At 39.0% G+C, this 25,896-nt stretch overlaps 1 protein-coding gene and 1 long non-coding RNA gene across 6 annotated transcripts in view; one reads left to right on the forward strand and one right to left on the reverse strand.

Moving 5' to 3' along the window:
- Positions 1–21,767, forward strand: part of LOC123788948 (uncharacterized) — a 35,430-nt gene extending 13,663 nt beyond the window's left edge. For 3 of the 4 annotated variants that reach the window (XR_015723865.1, XR_015723864.1, XR_006778621.2), the window contains 4 exons: positions 6,537–6,807; positions 16,819–17,021; positions 20,600–20,647; positions 21,628–21,767. This is a non-coding gene — a long non-coding RNA (uncharacterized LOC123788948). The remainder of the gene's footprint in view (positions 1–6,536; positions 6,808–16,818; positions 17,022–20,599; positions 20,648–21,627) is intronic. The other variant, XR_015723866.1, reaches the window with a different exon arrangement.
- Positions 1–25,896, reverse strand: part of MKLN1 (muskelin 1) — a 331,746-nt gene that overhangs the window by 286,914 nt on the left and 18,936 nt on the right. Inside the window, exons 1-2 of one of the 2 annotated variants that reach the window (XM_087860826.1) lie at positions 21,742–21,866; positions 19,398–19,465 (exon numbers count right to left, since the gene is read on the reverse strand). In XM_087860826.1, coding sequence (XP_087716952.1) covers positions 19,398–19,405 — 8 coding nt within the window. In that variant the 5' untranslated portion in view covers positions 19,406–19,465; positions 21,742–21,866. Of the gene's footprint in view, positions 1–19,397; positions 19,466–21,741; positions 21,867–25,896 lie in introns of those variants that run through there. The other variant, XM_087860825.1, reaches the window with a different exon arrangement.

The following is a 25,896-nucleotide window of genomic DNA, read 5'->3' on the forward strand; positions in this document are numbered from 1 at the left end:
CACTCTTCCCCAAACATATCCTGTACATTTTCACCTTTGGACATTGACTCAAGTTGTTCCTCTAGCCTGGAATATCTTCTTCTTTTTGCTCTATAAACCCAACTCTTACTCATTCTTTTTGTAAATTTTGTATTTTTTAGTCACACAGAGTAGTGCATAACCCCACATTCTCTTTGGAAAACTATTCAAACAATATAGAAGTATCTATACAGTAAAAAGTGAAAGTCTCTATGGATTCTAGCCCTTCACCCTACTCCCCACCACCTGCCAATGGCACTCCTCCCCTCCCAATTTGCTGGCTACCCTTCCAACTCTTTCTCTCTGGATTTAATATTGTAAATACAATTTTTGTTTATTTCCTTTTTAAGTAAGTGGAATTGAACCATACACTCTGTTCTGTGGCTAGCTTCCTCCTCTTCAAGGCCTCTATTAAATATCCTCTCTCAACTGAGGACCCCCTCACAGCTTTAGCATCCTCCTTCCATCTCTATTACCCTGCCTTGAACCTCTCATTCTTCATATCCATGGCACTCTGTTGGCTTCTGATCCATCTCTATGATGATGGGTTCTTTAACTTCCTGATGTGTGAGAGTCTTATCACTGGAACGTAAAGTCTTTGAGGGCAGAAGCTTATCGTTATCTTCCGTGGTGTTTAGAACTGTGTTAAGTACAAAGTATGTATTCAAAACTAGTTTACTGAGTAAGTGAACTCCAGGTTCTCCATTTCCTTATCTAAGGTGGGAAAGCTCTGCTCAAATGGAGAGAAACATACAAATGTACTGTAATGACGTCCTTTAGAATTTCCATGGCCTCCCCTAGGAGTTCTCCCAATCTGTTTGACATAGTGGGTTGGCAGATTTCTACACATCAGCTGAGAAGTGCAGCAACTCTGGGACAGGTTAGAGACCCCAGGCAAAACTTCTGGGACCTCTCAGACCAAGGACAGCTCCACCAGTTAAAAGCCCTCAGAGAGAAAAACATTCTTACAGTGAAAGGGTAGTTTACAGTGCAGGCTGATGGAGCAAAGGTTCGTGAGGAACACACAGACGATCCAAGGAAAACGCACTCTCAGACTTTTAGATCTAAAATTTCGGCTCTCATGGAACCACTTCTCCAGTGGAATTAATCACTGGCATAACAGCCACAGCAATTCAAAAAGCTGTTCACTTTCGCTTTTAACATAAAAGCTGTAAAGTCAAACTTGGTGTTTCTTTTAAAAAATGATATTTTCTCAGATCATAGAGAAGGCAAAACAACCAATATAACATATCTTGTGTTTCATTTTAAATGCTGACTCTTGAGTAAGTCACTAAATACTTCTATGCCTCCGTTTCTTTATCTATCTATAAAATGAGTATTACAATAAAGCCTACCCTATTGGCTTCTGAGCATTAAAACCAGATAATCAAGTGCAGTATGTAGCAAAATCTGACTCACAGTAAGTACTCAAAAATGTTAGGTATGATGAGGATGATTACGCACGTCTGTGTCAGGAGCTGAAAGGTTTTTCTACAAGGGACTTCAGCCAAAGAAGGCAGACAAGAAAGAACACTGTTGAGCTGTTATAATGGTGAACATTATGAGCGATATTTCCTGGAAAATTCTATTCAGTTCCTTCAGTCTCATCACAAAGAGTTTGCTTAGAATCTTTATTAAAGTGATGCTTGAAATAAATGGATTATTAAATGGAAAAATCTCTTTTTGTTAGAAATTTCCTCTGAAATGGTATTAGTCATGACTGGATTTTACATTCCTTTTGACATCCTATATGTCTTCTGTTAATAATTTCAATTCTTATGTCCAAATAACCGATTGAAAGGACCTAACATAATATTTAATAATTAATTTGTTTTATCAAAAAAGTTGCTGTTGGTTTCAGAGGAGAGCTTCTGAATCTTTCAACAGAGGTCATTAATCAACACAGATAAAATTATTTTAGTTAATAACTAAATGCCAAGATTACTGCAGATAACCAACATAGTTAAAACACTTCAGATCGCTGGTTTTAGTCTCAAATCATTATTGAGGCCCACCCTGTTATTGAGTCCATATAGGGGACATATGCAGAAAAAATCTGAAGCAATGAGCCAGTTACTTCTGACACAAAGACACTCAGCACCAGTCGACTGAGAGTTTCAGGTTGAATTATTCAGTTATTCAATTGTTTGTTTCACCTGGGCAATGTCTATATAATAAATCAATGGAGGCTATCTGAATAATTAATGTGTGTTCATCCATGTACAGGCTAAGGGCATAGGATTTGAGGTCAGAAAGAGAAGGGTTTAAATTTCAATTTGGTAACCTCTTAGGTAAGTGAACTTGGGCCAATTGTCTAACCTCTCGAGGCCCTGGTTTCCTCATCCCTAAATGCGACTAACACTTATTTTGCTGGCTTGAGAGGATAAAGTGAGGTAATATACAGAAAGAGCTTAATGGCCAGGAGGTAGACATTGAGTCATTTCCTTATTTATTTATTTATTTATTTATTTATTTATTTATTTATTTATTAAGATTTCACCCATTTATCTGACACAGAGAGAGCACAGGCAGGGGAAGAGGCAGAGGCAGAGGGAGAAGCAGGCTCTCCGCTGAGCAGGGAGCCCAATGCAGGGGTCAATCCCAGGACCCTGAGATTATGACCTGAGCTGAAGGCAGATGCTTAACTGACTGAGCCACAGCGCCCCCTTTTTTTTCTTTTTAACTGCTTCAGTTTCTAAACTGTGATGATAAACAAGTAAATATATAATATATCAGATGATGATAAGCACGGTGAAGAAGAACAAGTGGGAAATCCTGAATGTCAGCCCATAGCGGAAAGTGTGGCTAAAATAAGAAAAAATGAACAAGTAAAAGGAGACATGAATGAGGCAGCTTAGCCGTGCACGCATATAAATACTGTCAAGATGCACGAGCAAGCTGTGCTCTTTCAGCCTTCACTGTTTTGTGCCTGTGACCATCACAAACAGGAGGACACAGCCTAAAATTATGCAGGCAAGCGGAGAAGAGGAAGAAGTTAAGAATGACGAGGTGGGGGAGCTAAGACTTGGGGGACTAATGAGCTGTAGCGTCAGTGACCCTCAGTCCTAAAGGCAGAATCCATTGGCCTGGAAATTCACACTTCCCATTGGTACCCATGATGCAGTCTAGAGGGTAAACTGAGCTGTAGCAGCAGTTTTGTTCTTTCTTTCTTTTTTCTTTTTGGAGAGGAAGAGAAAGGGGTGGGGGAGGGGCAGAAGGGGAGACAGAATCTTAAGCAGGATCCATACTCAGCGAGGAGCCCGATGTGGGGTTCCATCTCACAATCCTGAGATCATGACCTGAGCTAAAATCAAGAGTTGGATGCTTAACTGACTATGCCATCCAGGCACCCCCCCAGCAGTTTCTTTTGATGGTTAGAAAAATTATTGCTTTATTTATTTATTTATTTATTTATTTATTTATTTATTTAAAGATTTTATTTATTTATTTGACAGAGAGACAGACAGTGAGAGAGGGAACACAAGCAGGGGGAGTGGGAGAGGAAGAAGCAGACGAGCCTGATGTGGGGCTCGATCCCAGAACGCCAGGATCACGCCCTGAGCCAAAGGCAGACGCTTAACGACTGCGCCACCCATGTGCCCCAAAATTATTGCTTTAAAAATAAAATAACCACATTACAGAAAGGATATAACAAATACAGCAAATCTGAAAGATTTAAAGAAAATAAGCCACCTAGAATCCCATTAGCCTAATGCATTTAATACCAGCATTTGAGTTTATTTCCTCCTAGATTTTCTGTATGCATATTTAAAGATAACTGAAATCATACTGTATACAATTGTGGATTCTGTGCTTTTAAATAAAACAGTGTCTCATAAGCATTTTCCTTGTTGCTAACCAGGTTTTCATGACTATCCTTTTAACAAGTGAATAATATATTATTAAATAAATGAATAGTAATTTACTTATATTGTTAGATGTTTAGAATCTTTCCAATTTCTTGATATTATAAATATCACATCAATACACATTTTCCTGTATATTTTCTCTTCCATATTTTAGATTACCTTCTTAGAATTGATTTTCAGAATTTTCAAAACATAAAATGTTCCAGGACATCAACATTTTATGACTTTTCATATACACTGCCAAATTGCTTTTCAAAGGGATTATATCAATGTATAGTCCCAAGAATGATGTGTGAGAGTAACAAACCTCATTGTACCCTTGAAAACATTGGACTATTACATTATTACTTATTTTTTCAGTTTCAGTTTCCAGGGTGTGATAATAAACAAGTAAATACAGAGTATATCAGGTGGAGAACAGCAAATTGGGGAGAGGGAAAGTGATAAGGGAGGGTTGATAGGTTACTATTTTATATGGGGTGATCAGGAAAGGTTTTGCTAAAAAGATGGCATTTAAGTAGGAGCTGAAGGAAGAGAGAGAGCAAGGTATAAGAATCATCTGTGGAAAGGTGCTTTCAGGCAGAGAAAGCACCAAGAAAGGCCCTAAGGCAGATGTATGTTGGGCAGTCCTGGAGGAGTAGCAAGAGGGCCAGTGTGGCTCTTGATGCTGAGAAGAGGGGTGTGTGGGAAGAGAGGAGATCAAGGGGAAAGTGGGCAGCCAGAACAGGTAAGGCTTTATCAGCCATTGTAAGGACTTTCTTTTATCTTGAGTGCGATGGGGAGGCATTGAAGGGTTTCGGAAAGAGGGGAGTCAGAAATTGATTTGTGTTTCATATGATTAGCCAATATGTTCAGAATAGATGAAATATGCTCAAAACCAAATTCAGCCTCTTTCTCAGCAAACCTCCTACATTCTTAGCATCTCCATCCTCTGATTCATCAATGCTCAAAACTCCAGTCATCTTTTGCATCTCAAAACCAGTTGTCACCAAGCCCTGTCAATTCTCCGTCGGAAATGTCTCTTGCGTTTGCCTTCTTTATCCATTTCCATTGTCTAAACCCTACCACGATCTAACTGATCTCCTTACCTTTTATTTTTCTGCTCACCACTTCTACCACTCAGTGCTGCCACAACAATCATCCTAGCAAAGCTGATCATTCATGGGTCCACCCTTTATCTTTGCTGTCCCCTCCTCTAATAAAGTCTAAATTCTTCAGATGGAATTCAAGCTCAACCACACCTGATTCTAATCGAGTAGTCAGAACTTATCTCCCATTATTATTCAGAATTCACTGTGCCTTCCTGTCTAACAAGTTTCCCAAAGCAGCTGTGCACTTTCTTACCATACACCTTTGCTTACGTTGTCTCCCCTTCCCTTCCAGCCCTACCCAGAAATCCTACCCATACTTCTAGGATCACTCAAATGTCACCTTCTTCACGAAGTCATTCCCAATCTTCCTGGCTGGAATTATGCTTCTTTCTTTGCTCCCATATACTCTACTTCATTACCCACATGTTCTGTACCATATTATAGCAGAGTTTTGTGAGTATGCCTTCCTTCCTACTTGGTGATATGTTCCTTGAGGCTCCACCGTCCTGTTTATGTTTGTGTTTCCTAGAGAACGTACTACAATGCCTTGAAGATAGTAAGTACCCAATAATGTTTGTGGAATTTGGATTCCCCGAGGCTTTGTTGCTAATTTGTTGTTGAAACAGAACTAGGATTCAGGTCATCTGATTCTTACGCACCGTTCTGATACCATTGTTTCTGATTTCTTCTCTCTGCGGTTCATTGTCATCTCATCTGAAGTACATTTGAAAATGCTAAGGAATTTTAAGGATGACTAAACAAAACCAAATAGTGGAGTTTATCTCCCATGCAGCCATTTAAGTTAAAGTGAACCTAATTTAGGGGCACTAAAACTTTAACTTTGGGGGTGCCTAGGCAGCTGGCTTAGTTGATAGAACATGAGACTCTTGATCTTGGGGTTGTACGTTTGAGCCCCACATTGGTTATAGAAATTACTTCAACATAAAATCTTAAAAAAAATTGACTTTGACTTTAAAAAGAAAAATTATAAAACATGGCACATACATATTTAGAAGTTGTTTAGCTTCTTAGAGTTTGATTTTTGAGCTGTGCTTAATCTTTTAGGAGCCAAGTTGCCATGTTTCTTTTTGTGGTCTGGGGGAGAAAAGAAATAAAGGGGATGTGATTTGGTTTAACAGCTGAAAGCAACATTTCTAGCCCCTTACGAATATGAGAGGGCTTAAACATTTGGGATGAGACCCTGTGGCCAAGTACGATTCCCAATTATCCCAATCCTCCCCATCACGGAAAAATAGCTCAAGGAACTAGTGTTCTCAGCTGGGCTTCCCCTTTGGTATTTGAAGTTAAATAAGTAAATTATACTCCCATACATGTTATACATAAGTATATGTAAAGTGAGCATAAAATTAAGTTACAGTATTTAAAATAGAGAAATAGAGAGCATTAATATGCACATATGAGAATTCTTTTTGAGTGATGAATGCTGATACCTTGGGGAAAAGCAGACTTGACTGAATTAAGACACATGTTTTAGAGAATGGTTTATGGTAGAAGGGAGGAAAAAAGGAAATAGAATGACTCTTTCTCTCCTAAATAGTTTTGCTGCCTTCTCTCCATTGCAACTCAGAAGAAAGAGGTCAGCATTGCTATGAAAAACGTCCTATTGAGGTTTTCACACATTCAAATGAAATGGGATGAAATTAAAGCCTTACGTTTGACAGAGGAGAAAGGATGAAACGGAAGCCACTAATTCAGCTCACTCTGAGTGTTGCGGCAGTGACTGACTTGGGGCTCGGAAGAGAACTGTAATACGGGATCAGAGAAATGGAAGCAACTTCTGAAATAGTGTCATCTACCTCCTATCTTTGGTGAGTAAGGCCCAAGCCACTACAAAGAGTTAGCATTTAAGAAACTTTCCCATAAGCAATTTCCCCCAGCTATAACCTGAACTCTACATTACAGAATGACATGGACAGATTCCTTCTTGCGCTCTACAAGGAGACATGAAGACAGCTCTTTGCCATAGCTAATGATCATAACCATTTCTGTATCACAGGGGTTATATTTCTGGGCCGTGGGAAGACAGCACAGAGCAATGGGTAAGAAGTCAGGCTTGGAGACAGAGTTGTGCTGAAGCCACAGCTGTGTGATACCAGGCAGTTTACTTAAGCTCTCTCTTTTTTTTTTTTTTTTTAAAAGATTTTATTTATTTATGTGACAGAAAGACAGCCAGCGAGAGAGGGAACACAAGCAGGGGGAGTGGGAGAGGAAGAAGCAGGCTCCCAGCAGAGGAGCCTGATGTGGGGCTCGATCCCATAACGCCAGGATCACGACCTGAGCCGAAGGCAGACCCTTTAACGACTGCGCTACCCAGGCGCCCCTACTTAAGCTCTCTAAACCTCAGTTTCCTCACCCGTAATGTGAGGATGCTAATACCATCCAACCAATCAAATTACTGTGAAGAATAGTCTAGAATAAGTGCTGTCTGATAGAAATATAATTTGACTCTGCAAATAGGAGTTACATATGTAATTTAAATTTTTCTAGTAGTCCTATTAAGAAAAGTGAAAAGACACAGGCGAAATTAATTTTAGTAATGTATTTTACTTAACATATCCAAAATATCATTTCAACGTGTTAAAAAAATTAGTGAGACATTCTACATTCTCTTTTTTGTACTAAGTCTTTGAAATCTAATGTGTATTTTGCACATTTGGTTTATCTCAACTCAAACTAGCCACATTTCAAGTAGCTACCAGTAAATGATAGGTCTAGAAAAAGGGTATTAAGCATTTAGTACTCTCCTAGGCACGTAGCAAATGCTAAGAAGTTGGGGCTTCCATGTTCATCATTTATATTATTCTTAGAGAACAGTGTAATCAAAGCCTTCACTTTTCCAGACGGACTCGTCTATGGTTCTATTAGGGGTACCTCAGAGGCTGGGCCACTCAAGCCTGAGCTCTCCATTTACTTTGAGGGCAACTTCCTCATGGTCACTCTCTGTCCTGTTATATGGAGGGGGCCACAATAAGTGGGATCTGCATGGGGAATATATGCAGTGAATGCCAATGACTTTCAGGTCCTGACACATTAAACCCCAAGAAATAGGTACCACCACTCATCTGCTACCTTCTCATAGAAATAGGACAGGACAGAGGTGCCTGGGTGGCTCAGTCGGTTAGGCATCTGCCTTCAGCTCAAGTCATGATCCTAGGGTCCTGGGATCAAGCCCTGTGCTAGGGGTCCCTGCTCACTGGGGAGCCTGCTTCTCCCTCTCCTCCCCGTTCATGCTCTCTCTTGCTATCTCTCAAATAAATTAATAAAATAAATAAATTAATTAATAAAATCTTTAAAAAAATAGGACAAGACAGGACATTTGCTAACGCAACCATCCGCTCTTATATTTTTTCCCTTACGAGTAGCGAGGTGGTATGCAATATATTGTGTTCAAAGTTGATTTGGTAAGTTAAACATAGTTACCATATAACCCAGCAATTCCACTGGTATACCCAAGAGAATTATGAAACATGTATTCACACAAAAACTTGTACACAAATGTACATAGCAGCATTATTCAAAAAGGGCAAGAAGTGGAGACAAGCCAAACGTCCATCAACTGATGAATAAGTAAACAAAATGTAGTATATGCATACAATGAAATATTATTCAGCCATAGAAAAGAATGAAGGCCTGATGCATACCACATGCATGAATGGATCCTGAAAACACGGTGCTAAGTAAAAGAAGGCCACATATTACATGATTCCATTTATCTGAAATGCCCACAGTGGGAAAATGCATAGAGACAGAAAACAGATTAGTGATTTTCAGGGGTTGTGGGGAGGGGAGAATGGAGAGTGACTGCTAATAGGTATGGAGTTTCTTTCTGGAGTGATAGGAAAGTTCTGGAATGAGATACTGGCAATGGTTGTACAACATGGTGACTATATAAGAAACCACTCAATTGTTAAAAAAAAAAAAGTCGATTTGGTATCTTGGAAAGCATTGATCAAACAAACAAGTATGCCAGAACCTCAGAATAGAGAAGTATTTGTAAGACTTTAAAATAGAAGAAATCACTCATGCCCAAAGTATTATTTGATGGGATATCATCTTTAACTAAAGCGTACATAATATCAAATCTTTCTTTCCTTCCCATTAATTAAAATTGTTTTACACTTTACCATTAAGCATGTTAACTAAGAGGACACAAGCCTAAAGGATACACAGGCGTATATGCGTATACGTAAACATAAACGCATGGACGTGTGTCAGAACTTTCTGGAAGAGTGTACTGGTTCCTGTGTTCCAGGTTCTTTCATGGCTCCCATTTTGCCCCCCAGTTCTCCAGTGACACCTGCCCTACTGTGTAGTGGGGGCAGCACTTAAAGCACAGGCTTTGGAGCCATACAACCTCTGTGAAAGTCTTGGTCTGACTATGCACTGATTTGTGATTTTGGGCAACATTCCTAACTCTTCTGTGCCTCACGTTGCGTTTGCAGCGGGATGATAAGAGTGCCCGGGCTTGTTGCGAGAATTAAGAGAGTTAACATATATAAAGTACTCAGAAGAATGCCTGTGTGGTTGATAATTTATAAGTGTTTTATAAATAAAAATTGTAAAAATGTACTTAAAACCCTGTCCCCACAGCATGCCAAACGTGCTTGAACGTGCTTTCTCTCTGTCTGGAAGGCTCTTTCCCCACAAATAGCACTGAGTCGATCTTCCTTCAGTGCTGTGTTTAAACATCCCCTCAGTGGCCCTCATCTCTGTCTCCACCTCCCTTGCTTGTTTCTGTCTGTCACATGAATTATGTTCTGATATACAAAATGATAATTTGCTTATGTATCTTCTTTGTGCCCCTTCAACTCCTACCAGAAGGCAGAGTTTGCTACCCAGAGCAGGGGTTGCCACAGAGGAGGGTCTCCACCATGTTTTCAGAAAGGGAGAACAGATGATAGTTACTTCTGGACAGGGGCCCTCGGGATCAGGATAGGAGTAATTGTCCCTTTCACTGAATACCCCTTTGCACCATTTCATCTTTTACCATGTACTTATGTTCATTTCATAACAACAAAATGTGTGAAATAAAATACTGGAAATTAAATGGTATGCATGGACCAGAGGGAGAAGACAGAAGCAGAAAGCAGCTAGACTTCAGGCATCTGTGACCAGACGAGGATTCTAGAGGATGTTCCTGCAGTCTCCCCTTTAGACGTTGTCCATGCGTAAAAAGTGGAATGATGCCTAGAGATGACACGCAGCCCTAGTCTTGAAGCACAGCATGTACACAGTTTCTCGAGAAGTCTTAATAAGATCATTCATATTGTGCAATCTCTGTCCTGTACCTATGGGTACAATGAGAAATTTTTCCATGGCAAAAGGCCTGTTTCCAGGCACAGTAAACAGAGCATTTGCTGAGGGTTGTTTGCCCACTTCCACCACTGTGGCATGGACAGGCAGGTGGCCGTGGTGTATGGGATTCCTTGGGCAGAGACTAGATGGTCTGTGTCCATGGCCTGAGAACAGTGCCCTTCCTCATTCCCTAATAGGTCCTCGGGAAACCCGATAAAAACCAAAGAGCACTGGACTTCAAATAAACTGTTCTGGAAACATATCCCAACTAATTTGGGGTAAAACTCTACTCCGAGCTGCCTTTGGGGTCTCCTCATTGCTCTTTTCAATATCTCTCTTTACTACCTCTATGCTCTCTCCTGTCAGGAGAAAAACAACTGATGAGTCTTCAGCCCCTTGGATAATGTACTACTCCTTCCACAACTTTTTGAATTTAAAAAGGGATTAATTGGAAAGAAATAATAATGGTGATGCTGTTGATAATGATATTAATAATATTGATGATGACAATGATACCGATGATAGCAGTGATTGTTTATTGAATATTTATTGTGTGTCAGGTATTCTGCTAAAAAAATGGATACAATTTATCTTATTTAATCCTCCAAAAAACTATGTTATTGACAAGGAATGGAAAGTCACATAGTTAGCAAATGGGAGATGAGGGGTTTAGAAGCACTGTCCTTAAAATTTTTGCTTTGAGGAATTCCATCATTAATTATTCAAATGAATGGATTTCTAAAGTGGAACCTTTGACCCTGTAGGGAGAGAGCTCGGGAGAGTCAGACAATCATAGTAACCCTCCATGGCAATGAAACTGACCATCAAGGCTTGAAACTTTGAACAATCCACTGTGTCTAGGACTGCCTTGGTTCAAATCCTAAGTGATGCTCATGACAAGTGTCACATAACAAGTCACACAACCTCTCTGTGCTTGAGATTATTGTTAGAATTCAATGAGATAATGTCAATAAAGTCTTGGCAATAGTATATGTATGTGTGTGTATGTAGAATGTATGTGTGTTTATATCATTCAGATGCTATCTATTTTGATTGCTATATATCTGTATTAGGATAATTTATTTCTAGCTTTTAAATGACAGAAGTGATCTTTTACCTGATTTTTATAATGTGGTTGTTGATCTATTTTCCATAGGTTTTTTTTTAATCGAAAAGGTAGCATAACAATAGAATTTCAAAGGAAAATACTCTAAATCTCATTTCCTTAACACAACAGTTATTTTTATTTTTTACATATTGCCTTCAAGTTTTGCTCATACTAGGAAGTTACACTGAGAGGACATAATATTGAATCAGATTGGGATTTTTATCTCATACTGTCACAAATTAGCTGTATAACCTCAGGAGGGTTATGCAGTGCCCTTTGTTTTGGTTTCTCAAGGTATAAAATAAAGAAGCTAGACCATATAGATGATCTTTAAGATCCCTCTAGCTTTAACCGAATATGATTTTTATCTATAATCTCCTTTTTTTGTTTCAAGATATTCATATGGAATTGCATATAGAAGGTACATGTAAGAAGTGCTTGCAAAGTTAGTTAACTTTGTAAACTATGTCTGAGAAATAGTTCCACATATATAATGAGTTCTGCAAAGGTAGGGTTATAATTAAGAACCCCAGGAATTTCAAAAAGTCGCTACCAAATTACCAAAAAGCTATAAAAATTAATATCAGTACATTCATGATATGTTTGTTTGCAACTGAAGTGTTAACAAGCTCACACATTAATTAGTAATACACATAGTTTGATATGACCATTCTAGTCATTGTTGATACACAGTTGTTAATTCACAAAAATGTTACAGCAGTGTAATTTTTCCATGTGGTATTCTTAATGTTTAAAGTCCCTTTCTAAGAAAATCAAAGAGGAAAAAACAAAAAGAAAGGAGTGACTCTACCTGACTTAGATCATATTGGCAGAAACATGTCAATATAAATGTCTAAAACGTCAATAACTATTAATGGGATGAAGCAGTCACTCTCCTGCACTGCCACTTGGTGTGTAACCTGGTATAACCTTTCTAGAGGTGATTTGACAATACTAATCAAGAGCTTAAATATGTTCCTACCCTCTGGCCGGGTAATTCCACTTACAGGAATTTGTACTAAAAAAATAAGGCATGCACAAATGCTTTGTTGCAGTATCGTATATAACTGTGAAGAACTGGAAACAATCTAAATGTCCAGAAATAGAAGAATAGCTAAATAACTGATGTCACACATACATAAAATATATCTATACATGAATATATGAATTTATGATATATATGTATATGTGTGTAGAGTTTTTTCCTGCCTCGGCCAGATCTAATATAGATACCAACAGGGCTCATTGCTCCTGGCTTAATCACTAATTCTAGGTCTTTTCAGTGAACAGAGGAGCTAAGAAATATATGTAAATACATACATTAAAAAAAATTTTTTTTACGTAATCCCTATGCCCAACGTGGGGCTTGAACTCATGACCCCAGAATCAAGAGCCACATGTTCTACTGACTGAGCCAGCCAGGTGCCCCTTATATCACTAACTTCTAATTCAAATTCAGAACTACAGGGTTTTTACCTAACCTCTTTTTTACATCTCGATTTCCTTCCTCCCATGCTGTGAATCCTGATTCTCAAGGACATCGAACATGATAGAATTGGAAGATCCCATGATTAATATTTGCTTATCCCATATTACCCAGAACAGCGATATTGATACTATCACCAACCATATGATTACCAAAAATGGTTTAAAAAATGTTTTTGCAGTTCTTTTTGTTCCTAGGAAACATCCCGTTAGGGATATGTAGTCAAATTACTGTGTTTTAAAGTTATTCAAAATAATTTCTCTGTGTGCCACCAGTTGGATACAAAATTAGCTTTTTAAAAAAAATTAGGAATTGGATTTTTAAAAATTAGTATTTTTATAATTATGTAAAATATTTACGTGATTCCGAAGTCAAATCTACAAAACAAGGTAAACAAGTCTAGTTTCTATCACCATCCCTTCTACTTCATTCCTTTCCCCCTTTTACGGGTAACTATTATTTTGTGAGGTTTATCCTTCCACTGTATTCTTTCATGCAAGCAAATATATACACACATATATGCATATACATATGTATATATGTGTATCTATGTATGCAAATATATGTTTATATCCATTCTTACATAAATGGTAGGTTCGCTTTTCTCCCTCTTGCTATCTATTTAAAATGTATCCCAGAGATCAATCCATATACGTATATGTAAAGATCCCTAATTCAATTTTATAACTGCACAGAATGCCATTGTGTGGATGCACCAAACTTTGTTCAACCAGTCCTCTATTAATGGACATTTGGGTTGTTTCCAGTCTTTGCCATTATAAATAGCTTCTGTCCTATGGTTTGGTATTATATTATACATATTCAAGTCTTAAATATAAATAGATGTAAAAAAATAGATTTTTACTGCGTGCAACTATATAAGATGAACCTAGACCACCTTATACCAAATAACAAGGACACTATGCAAGACTACTAGGGTCATGTCAAAAGAAGTCAGGAGCTAATCTGAAGAGGCCAAATAGGGATAATTTAAGCATTAATAGGATAATTAATTAAGATGTATTGAAACGCATTGAACATGTTTTCAATTAATGAGTTCAAATGATAGTCGAAAACAACAACAATAAAAGCAAAATAACAAAACAGCTATTTGACCACCATTGGCACATGCCAGAAAATCAACTCAAGGAATAATAGGAATAGAATATTACTATTTTGTAATTCTTTTGTTAAAATTTTATTTTATTTAAATTTAATTCTATGTCATAATTCTTAATAAACTAATGAGTCTAGGTAACATAAAAGAAGAGATTATTACACACTATGTACCTCCCAATGTCAAAACACATCACTACTAAGGAAGCAGTCTTGAAAAAAAACCAAACATCGAAACCACAGAAAAACAAAAAACAGAATCGGATAAAGCCTGCAGATGGTTGTAGGAAATGCACAGGACAGAAGAGATGTTAAACTACACTATGGGGATGCAACGTGAGAAATCCAAGCTGTGGGCAGTTAGTTCTACAGCTTGGTTTCTTCAACAAACAGCTTGGTTTCTTCAACAAATAAGTTGCAAGGAAAAAAAAATTAGAGTGGAAACCCATATGTCTTTAAAGAGATTTAGCAGACATATCAACCAGTCTCAGTATGGGAACTTCATTTGGATCCTGCTTCAAACAAACTATGAAAATAAATTATAACATTTATGAGACAACTGGAAATTTGAACACTGAATACTTTATATTATTAAAATATTATTGTTAATTAGTTTAGATGTGATAATGGTTATTTTTTTAAAGTCTTTATCTTTCAAAGATACAAGTTAGAAAATATATGGTTAAGATGATACAGTATCTGGGGTGCCTGGGTGGCTCAGTCAGTTAAGCACTGGACTCTTGATTTCGGTTCAGGTCATGATATCAGGGTTGTAAGATTGAGCCCCACATCAGGCTCCACACTGGGCATGGAGCCTGCTTAAAATTCTCTCCCTCTCCCTCTTTCTGTCCCCCCCCCAAAAAAAACAAAACAAAAACAAAAACAGGGGCACCTGGGTGGCTCATGGGTTGGGCGTTCGACTCTTGATTTCAACTCAGGGTCATGATCTCCTCACTCAGCCTCCACAAGACTGCTTGAGATTCTCTCTCTCCCTCTACCCCATCCCTCTAAAATAAATAAATAAATCTTTAAAAAACCAAAAACAAACACGCACAAAAAAGACGATGTAATTTCTGATATTTGCTTTAAAATAAAATGAGTAGAGAAGAGAAAGAAGGTATTGATGGGTCAATGAGTACATGGGGTTCATTATGCTTTCTGCCTACTTTTGTTTATGTTTTAAATTTTCTATAATAAAGCATTAATATGCATTTATATATAATGGGTATTTTGGGAGGTGTGTGTATACACATCCATTATAAAGAAATACAACAAAATATTAATGGCGGTTACCTCTAGATGATAGGATTATGGGTGATTTGGTCATTTATATTTTCTTGCTTTTACTGTATATTCTATAATTTTTATACTGCACATATATTCTTTATAATCAGGACAAAGCTATTTAAAAAGAAAAATCTTTAGTTTAACAGTACCATTTTCACAGTTCAACTAGAATTCACTGCTGACACAGTGAATAAAATAACTTTGTATATTTTAAGTATAACTGGGCAAAGCAAATTATTTAATATTTAATTATATGTAGTTTTGAGAGGTTACAGATAATTGTTCATGAAAATATAACCCTAAGTTTTGAGGTTTGTTCTGTCATTTGGTATAATAGGATAATCTTAAATTTATGACTTAGGAATAAACAGCTCATTTTTTTTTTCCTCCTCCTTACATAACACAAAAACAACTGATCCACTTTGGCACCAACTTTCTCCTCCAAAGTCACCTTTGTCTGAAATCTAGCACCTCAGGTTTCAGTCAAATACCTTGCACATGAGAAAAGGTTTTAACAAAATTTTCTTGTAATTTTACTACAGTGTTAGTTGCTGGCAGCCTCGGAGAATCCTTTTTTTTCATAGGTAAGTGGGTGGGAGGAATGCTTCTCTCTCCTACTTTCTAGTGAAGTAGAGAGAACAAGAGAGAAATCTAGTGATGCAGAGAGCAAGCAGTTGAAATCACTACTTTCGTATTGCTGAAATAAATGTAGGACCGTGATAGTAGATGCAATTAAAGAAAAAGATAGTTAATGGGTAATTTTAGCATATTAATAGTTAATACGGTGTACTGCAAGTTTTGCCATTAGATTAGGAGGAAATTAGTTCTTTGAGATCAGTAAAATTGTTTCAAACCAACTTATAAAAACAAGCATGTTTTGTAATTACATATGGATATCTAATAATTATATCATCTGAATGATCTGTAATCAGATAAGTAACCTTCGTTTATTTTGAAATAAAGATATCTAGTATTTCTTCTTCTTTTTGTTCACATGTGATTTTCTCCTAAAGAAACCACAGTCAGATTCTCTCCGAAATATATTAACAGAGTATCATTAGAGTAACATTTTGTTCTAAATGTAGACTTTAAAGCAAAGTCATTGGTAGATGTGGTTAGTCATTTGGAAGTGAAACTTTCTGATTTAGCAAATGGCTAGGGGCAGATAATGTCGATTGGGGTCCATTTGTCCATTTGAGGTTCCATGGATGATTATATGCTTCTCATAAATTCAATCTACACTTGCAACTATGTGCCCCGCCTTGTGCTAAGTATTTTCACATATAATCTCAATTATTTGCTATAATAACCTTGTGAAATAGTTATTCTGGAGAGAGGTTACGTTTCTCGCTCGGGTCACACAGTAATCAAGTGCATTGCAAATCCTGTGTTACCAGTTTTAAGTTATGAACACTGGTGATTGAGAGCATTTGTAGCCGTCTTTGGTGCCTAGTATGGAGCCTTGTACTAGAAAGTATGTCAGGTCAGTTCAAAGGAGGATATTCATCTGTCTCATTGTAAAAACAGGGCTCTCCGCCTCCCCCACACAGTGGAAGGAGTGCAAGAGGTGAGCGTGCTTCAAAGCACAGCAAAGACGGAGCCCGTTGAGATGGAGCATCTCTCATGGACAAACCAACGAGGAAGGCATCAAGGAGAAGAGAGGAGGCGCTCTGTTCTGCACAGCCACAAAGCCCAGCTAGCTTTCTGCCTTGATCTTTTAACAAACTTCAGTAAGTTCAGACATATTTAAGCCTGGGAACCAACAGCTTTTGATTTGGTGACCAACAAACCAAAGGTCAACCTGAGAAAGTTGATTCTTGACATAGTTCCAGCAAGGGTCACTTGTTTTATCCCAGTGGACTCAAAGTTAAGAATTAAAAACCTCAACGTTCGTAAATTATATGTTTGAAATACTGAGAGTTCTAATTACACGTACATCCCAAATGCCAGTAGAGCCCACTCTGTTCATTTACTCATAACTTTCTGAAAAACTGTTTATTTGGGATGTGGTTTCTAAAAGCAATTTACCTTCAGGCTTAGTTAAAGAATGGAATGTGTGAGAAAAGAATTTTCCAACTTTTATTGACCCAGTGGTGCTAAGGAAAATAAGTTTATAAGAATTTGCTCGATAACTCAAAATTAATTGATCTACAAAACTTGAAATTTCAAGTTTAAATGCTAAATTCAAGTATGAATTTCAAACATTATTTTTTCAAAGCACACCCTTGTTCTAGCTACTAATACTACAGTATCATTCTGACGGATGTGAACCGGGCATCAAATTATTAACTATCCCTCTAAGGTTGTATTAGAAGTTACTACTGAGAGTATTTTACTTGTGGAGACAGGTTACACAATACCTTGTAAGTTGCCTTGAACGAAAGGATCTTAAAAATAAATAGGAACAACAAAAATAAAACATGACTAACCCTCCTGCCATCATCAAAACAAATGTTTCCAAGGACCTGAAGCCAAGAAAATAGAAATCCATAAACACAAAGGCCAAGATAATCAGTGAATCTACCAGGTCTCCATAAAGGACAAAACAAAACACTAAAAACCAAGCAAAACCCCCAATCCCATCTGCTTTGAAGGAATGAATGCACATTGACCCTTTCCGCCCCTCCGCCTACCACAGAAATCCCAGCCTGCAGCTCCTTTAAAAATTATCAAATCTCTAAAAATTATGGGAGATACATGTCTTACAAAATGCAGTCGATTCAACTGCATGGGTCATATCCACATTAGCTAAAGTAGTAATTATTGAGGGAAGGGTAATCTACTTCATTCATTTTAATAACCAATTCTTTCTCAGACTTGCCACAGAGCCAACTCAACTTAATTATTAAAGCACAATAATATTGGATTGAACTATTTTTCAATCCAAGAATTTTTATTATAGAGAAAAGGCTTGGACAATTTAAGCAATTATGTGCTTCATTTCTCCTTTTCTGTAACTCCATTCTTGCTTATTTATAAGGTATTGAATTTAACTTGCTTCATTCTTAATGTTTTACGTCCTGTCGTCTTCTTTTAAAAAATTTAAACTCGATTTTAAAAAGGCTGCAGGCTAAGTGATGGTGGCTAGTTCCTATGAGTAACAAATCATAGTCCCTAGAGCTCAGAAGGCTGACCTGGAGAACAACAAGCCAAATTTTGGCCACCCTGAAAAACTCTGTGTACACAAGTAATGCTAATTCTAGATTTTACCACAGCGCTCCCAAAACACTCCTGTGGATGCCCAACCTACATGACCTCTCCTTACATCCAGGCACACACCACTTCTTTTCATTTGGATGCAATATTGCTAAAGGGCAAGGTCCCTTGAAAGAAAGCTGAACCTGGGGTCAGGCGCCAGGTGAGTGCCAGCTCTTTAGGGAACCAGTTGAAGGTAATTTAGCTCAGTGGGTAAGCGTGTGCCTGCTAAAACCAGAACGCAGAGATGCAAATCCTCATTTTCCACTTTCTAGCTATGTGACTCTAGGCAAGTTGTTTACATCTTGTGCCTCAGTTTTCTCATTTGTAAAATTATGGTGTTATCAATAGGAGCCCCAGAGAGCAGTCGTGAGGATGAAATGTCTTAGCAGGGCCGCAGTGCCTGGGTGGCTCGGTTGGTTAAGCGTCCCACTCTTGGTTTTGGCTCGGGTCGTGATCTCAGGGTCCTGAGATAAGCCCCACATCAGACCCTGCGCTCAGCGTGGAGTCTGCTTCAGATTCTCTCTCTCACTCTGCCCCTCCCCCCCAAAAGGAATAAATAAATATTTTTTAAAAATGTCTTAATAGGGCCTAAAACAGAGCCTCAGGTATCCTAAGCACACACTAAATGCCAGCCATTATTCTTACCAGCTGCATGACCTTGGGGGAACTCACCTAACCTCTATGCAACTTTATTTCATCTTCTGTACAAAAAGCAACCTCACGTAGTTTTTATGAAGACCAAACAAACTCATAAAGTACATGGCAGTCATTTTTAAAATGTAATCAAGTATCAGGCAACTCTTTCAACCAAGTAGAATTAATTCTGTGCTTCTGTAATACTCGAAACGCACGCACACACACATTCCTGAGACAGCACTTGTCACACTGCATTGTAAGAATTTGCTTACCTGTCCATCTCCCCCACTAACAGTACATCCTCTGATTCACCTCTGGCCCCTCAGCATGTTGGTCACACCTAGCACAGGACAGGCACTCAATAAATATTTGTTGAAATGAATATTGTCCAAACTGAGCAGGAATTCTCAAGGCTTTTGCTAGAAATGAGGGATTACCCCTTTTTGCCAAGTGTCCTCAGTAGACCACCCAGAAATTCTCTTGTTTATCCTCTGGCGCAATATATTGAGATTTTGTCATTTCGAAGGCAGCCGATCTTGTACGGTTACATTCACTTATTCTTTTTGCTTAAAAAAAAAATCATCATTGAGCACTTATTGTGTGCCAGGTCCTATGCTGGGCTCCATATGGTGCACTACAAGTGACAAATGCCCAGGAGAATTTAGTCCCTGCATACTGTATTGAAAGAAACTATTTACTAGAGAATCATTTACTACTGGAGATAATAAGCTCCCTGGTTTGATTACTTCATTAGAGTGATAGAACGTCAGGGTGGGAAAGAATGGTTTTCTGGAAGTGGGATAGAATAGAATAATAATTTACATAATAATAATTAAGGTCAGAGATGTGACTGCTTAAGTTCAAGTCCTTTCTCTGCTTTGTACAAGGTGTAGGACCTTGGGCAAGTGGCTTAACCCCTCTGAGCCTCACTCTTCTCGTCTGTAAGACAGAACTGGGAGGATTGATATGAATTTTAAACATAACAATCCACATTAATCACAGATGATGGTACCTGCCCTAGAGTAGGCACTCAATATGTGTTTGCTATTGTGATGAACTTGACCCCTCACCCCAGTGTTTGAACTTCCATCACAGATATAGCCAGCAAATGGGGCAGGAATGCCTGGATTCTGCTTGAATACCATCAGGGTCAGGGAACTTACTACTAACTGTTATCTACTTGATTGGTGGGCAAGGCTACTTGTTGGGTTGAAATATACATGTTTACGTCTTCTACTCAGGGGTTCTCCATCTGTCACTTGGGATTACTCAGAAGAAATCTCATCTCTCCTCTGCAGAATCGCCTCTCTAACTTTGGAAGGTAGCTACATATATTAGCTATCATCCCCATCCTCACATACCCACACACGATCTTAAATTCTTTAATCATTTTTATGTGACACTGTTTACCAGATCCCTCATCCTTTTTTACCCTCCTTGAATAATTTTTTGTTTATCAACATCTTTCTTACAGGTTGAAGATCAGGATTCATAACATAGAACAAACATGGCCTGGTCACAAGTGAGTACTAGAGAACTACTTTCCAACTTGAACACTAGATTTCTACCAATATAGGAAAAGATTGATTTTTTTGAAGTTTATCACACTGTGTTGACTCATCATTTACAAACAATCTACAGGAGACTCTAAATCTTCCTACGTGAGCAATTTTAAGACATCTCGCCCCCAATCTGTACTTGTACAATTGAATTTTGGATCCTTGAGTCCTTTACACTTGTCCCTATTAAACTTTATATTGTTTGGTGTGATTCATTATTACATTTTGTCAGGATTCAGTCAGGGGGCAGGGGGAGATCCTGACTGTATCATCCAGTTCATTTGTTATCCTTTCCAGTTGGCGTGTCATCTATCAATTTATCACGCCATCAATGTTACTATCTTAGTCATCAGTAGAAGTGTTAAGGGGGATGGGGCTGCAAACCAGACCTGCATTAGATCCCTAGAGACCTGGGTGTGCATCAGCCTCTTAAGAAATTTTTTAAAAAGACATCATTCATTCCATCAACAAATATTTATTGAGTGTCTACCATGTATCAGTTACTATTTCATGTGCTGAGTATATAGTGGTGAATAAAACAAAATCCCTGCCCTTGGCAAGCTTACATTCTAGTAGAGGAGACAGACAACAAATTTTTAAAAATAAATAATACTAAGGTTTTTTAATGAAAAGCTAAAGCAGGTACGGGGCTAACGAAGTGGGACGGAATGGGGGTGGTCCATAGACAGTATGGCTAACACAGAGTTGTTTTTGAAATTTAATTGCATTGCTCATGTCCTACATTCTTAGTGTGCATCTGGACCGAAAGGTGTCCTGGAGTGGGGGGCAAGTTGATTTTTCAAAGCCCACACTTTTCTGTATGTGGCATCACATTAAGAAAAAATTGATAGAGCAATATGAAGAATGTAAATAGTCATGAAACAAACAAACAAAAATATTTGAAAGGACATAATTCCTTCACAACATTTCTTCATATGCATAGGATATTCAAACATTGTGAGGCCACCAAGACTAGAATGGAAGCCAGTCACGCCTCTTGATGAAGGCTCCAGAGAGGAGAATCGAAGAATTGAAAAACAGAGAAGCTAACGCTTACCTTATTCCAATCCCCATCTTCTCAAGTATGGAGTAGGTTATGAATCCAGTAATTTATGAAAATTCAGGAGGATGGAATGATTGCGTGATCCCAAAATGTGGCTCAGAGAATCTGGATACTGAACTCTGGAAAAGAAGCCCACAAGGGACAGATGTGAAATCTACCTCTATTAACTGCTCTCTGTTCATGATTCTAATGTTGATAAACTCTTCTCAAGAGTTTTAGATAATCTTCAATTCTCTTTGATATTAGAGGGACTTGATAAGTCTTTGTTTAGTAAAATCCTAATTGCATATTCTGATTCGAAATTTATATTCTTTCGATGATACTTTTAACATTTATATTCCCTCATTCATTGAGCATGTATTTTATACCAATTACTGTGTTGGTACTGGAATACAAAGGTGCCTAGGATAAAGATGGTCCCTGCTTCCAGGGGCTTTATCGTAGAGCTTATAGTAGAAGGCAAGCTAGGAAGAGGAAAGGATGCTCGGATAAAGAAGTGTGCTAAGAGCTCTAGAAGAGTCACCTAACCTGACTTTGGGAGAATTGAAAGTTCAAGACTTGTACATGGGGACTTACAAGGTATGAAGGAGTTAGTTTAAAAAAAGAAAAGGGGCAGGGTGCCTGGGTGGCTCAGTCAGTTAAGCATCTGCCTTAGGCTTGGGTCATGACCCCAGGATCCTGGGATCAAGCCCCATGTCAGGCTCCCTGCTCGGTAGGGAGCCTGTTTCTCCCTCTCCCTCTGCTCCCCCCCCCCACTCATGCACTCTTTCTCTCTCCTCTCTCTCTCTCTCAAATAATTAAATAAAATCTTAAAAAAAAAAAGAAATGGGGCAAGTCTGTTCCAGGTGGAAGGTACGGCAGGTGTACATTTTGGAGGAGACAGAAACAACTATGTACGCTGAGCATCTGAGCACTGAAAATCAGTTCAGCACAGCAGAGACAGACCAGTCAGAGATGAGATTGGAAAGGCAAGTGGGACCAAATTATTCAGAACCATGCAAGCTATGTCATAGAGGAGGTGGAATCTACTAAAATGTGTGATGTTAGAGTTTTGAAGGGGAAAAATCCAGACTGCTGCTCGGACGTTTGGCTTGAATACCTGGGTGGACAGTGACGTCAGTCACTAGGACAGGAAAACAGAAACACAAAAGAGAGGAGCTGTAGAGCAAGGGCAAGCTCAGACCAGGTCATGTTTGGTGTGTGATGCCTGGAGAACACGGGCAGGGCAGCAGCAGGTAGTTTGATCTGGAAGTCTGAGGATACAGGTGTAGGAATCATCAGCACGTGACAGGCAACAATAGAATCCACACTGGTGAATGAGATACCCTGAGTGAGCTTCGGGGAAGAGAAAAGGCCCAAGAGAGCCCAAGAGGAAAACCGACCTTAAAGGATGGGCGAAGTTTCCTTAAAAAGAAAAAAGAGTAAGAAGGAGCAATCAGAGGGAGACGAGGGAAACAAGGCTGTGAGGTAGCACAGAGGACAAAGGAAAACCAGGTTTCAACAAGTAGGCTGTGGTCAACAGAGGCAAATGCTGTCAAGAGATCAAGACAAAGGCTGAGGAGCAGTCATGCGGTAAGCACCAAGGAGACAGTTGAGCAGTTGGGCAGAGCAGCCCGGTGGAGGCAGAAGCCACGTCACATGAATTGAGGAACAAATAGAGCCAGTGAACAGTGTCAACACAACTGTTTCAAAAAGTTTGCCTTAAAAATGGAAGATGTAATCCCTTGATTTTCTTCCCAATGGGAAGGAGAGAGGGCCACCACGAAGGTTTCCTCACCATCTGTAGTCACCTGCAGCTCAGCTGACGACCTAGCAACACTCTTGCTTGCAAATGTGGCCTGTGTGTGGGCCTGTGGTTCCACCACCAGGGCGGGACGTGGCTAAAACAATAGGGTAAACCAAATCTGCCTTCTCTGCTCTGCACCCAGCTCTTCCTCTACACCCGATCCTTCGAGAGGCCTCAAAGGCGCGCACAGTCTTTCTGGACCCCAGGCCCCCTGTGGTGCATGATGTAACCTGGCCTCTCTGAGCAGCCCACCACAGGTAAAAATCTGGTCAGGTACTGTTGTCACATGACCATTATCATTCACTTATTGCCATAGCTTATGTATCGGGACCAGTTAGGAGAGAAGAGAAATTTGGTCACCTTGGAGTCTGGAGCAGGCAGCTGGCCCCACAGCTGGCCAGACAGCTGTCCAAGCAGAGGACCTTTCTGAGAACAAAATCCAGAAGCCAAAAGACATGGGTCAGGTGGAAAACAGATGACCACCACTGTCAACAACGCTGAAGGTTGGTCCTAGGGAGTGAAGGTGAGCCAATACATAATGGATGAGCCCTGTAAGGGGTTGGGATGTGAGGGGAGGAGCGGGGGCGAGGGCAGTCCAACAGCAAGGGACAAGGATTGGAAATGGGCTGAAGCTCTTATGCACACACAGAGGCCAGGCACGGTTATGCTGGACAGTGAGTCCGTCCCACTGGCTGTGTTATCCCGAATCTTCCCAGTGTGTTCTTGCAGTCCTTCATGACGCAAACTGAAGTTCCCAGCATGCACAACAATTCCCCAAATCTTATTTCCACAACCCCTCTCCTGCCATCATAACGTTGTATTGCAAGAGGAAGCTAGACAAGGTCTGGCCTGGGTGGTGCGAAGGGGGACACACAGGCGTTGACAGCAACTAACCTGAAAAGGTTGCAGGTCATAGCCATCCCTGAGCCTAAGATCCAGGAGTGGAAGCAAAGGCTTGACAAGGTTCATTTAGGCCCCAAATCAAGAACAAAACTAGCTCTGTGTCTTGATTAGTTGAAACAATGTTGCCAAATTGTAATCATTCCAGAATGTCCATATTCTCAAAAATGCTCACTGATGACTGAACAGAAAGCCTTCACTGTCTTCAGTTTGTGATTACAGCACGGAGAGGTGATAAAAACAGTGATGAACATCACGGGCAAATACAATATTTTTGCCTTGTGCACAGACTGGCTACACTGAGTTTTCAGCCAAAGATTTTTTTTTTCATTTCACTTCAGTCAATAATCATTTACCCACCGGATATTGCTTTAAAGCCGAGTTTTCATCTAATTCTCATTTAACGAGATTGAAAAGGAAAAACTAAATAATAATACCTCATTTGTGTATAGTGAATGTCTTTCAGGGAAGACATCATAACCCATTTTATACTAATTTACAGTAACACCACTTTTATAATGTAAATACTAATAAGGGCTATTATCATTTTACAAAGTATGCGTGAAAGAAACCAAGGCATGTTGGGATAAAACGACTAGTTCAATGTAACATGTAACTTCCATTTTAGAGGTATAAAAGCTGGTTTATTTTTCTTTTCCCTTCCTTCCTTCCTTCCTTCCTTCCTTCCTTCCTTCCTTCCTTCCTTCCTTCCCCTTCTTTCTTTCTTTACAATGAAGCCCTGCTTTAGATAAACGTGTTTATTAAGGTGTACCATGCCTTACATTTTAAGATGAAAAGTATCTTGCTTAAACCAAATAACAAACGCCAAAATGTTCATGTGTCCTACAGATCAAACCTCTTTCTCAAATCTGGATCAAAAACAATCGATTTCACTACACAACTCTGCTTTCAATCAGCACAGTTCTCACCAACTTGTGCTAGACATATTACTAGTCGATTGTAATCTCTCTTCTTCATACGCATTATGTTGTAATGATCTTGTCATCTCAGCAGGATTTCAAAAGTACTCTTACCTGCACAAATTGTGCATATATGTAAAGTCACTGGCACTTTTATGCTTTTATTAGCTTCCTTTTGAGGGATACCATTTTTTCTGATCTTTTCATGTATTCATTCACTCATTCATTCATTAATGCTCTCAAGCATTCATACATCCATTCAAAACAGTGAGTTTGTGCCCAAAATGCAGAAGCACTATTCTAGATGCAAAGAATAAAAATAGGAAGAAGACCCAATCACTGGCTTTAGGATCGACTCACAGCCCAGTGAGGGTTAACAGCCAGGGAAGTAAACAACTGTAGTTCAATGCAGTAGGTGTGGTGATGGAATGACACATGAAAATGGTTTGGGGAGCATAGAGAGGGGATCGGTTTGTGTCTGAGAGGATGAGGAAGGCCTCCTAGAGAAGGTGCTCCTAGCACTCAGCATGTCAGGAAAAAGGG

The sequence above is a fragment of the Ursus americanus genome, chromosome 3, assembly GCF_024610735.1.
Source record: "Ursus americanus isolate L20-20 chromosome 3, mUrsAme1.1.p, whole genome shotgun sequence".
Lineage (NCBI taxonomy): Eukaryota > Metazoa > Chordata > Mammalia > Carnivora > Ursidae > Ursus > Ursus americanus.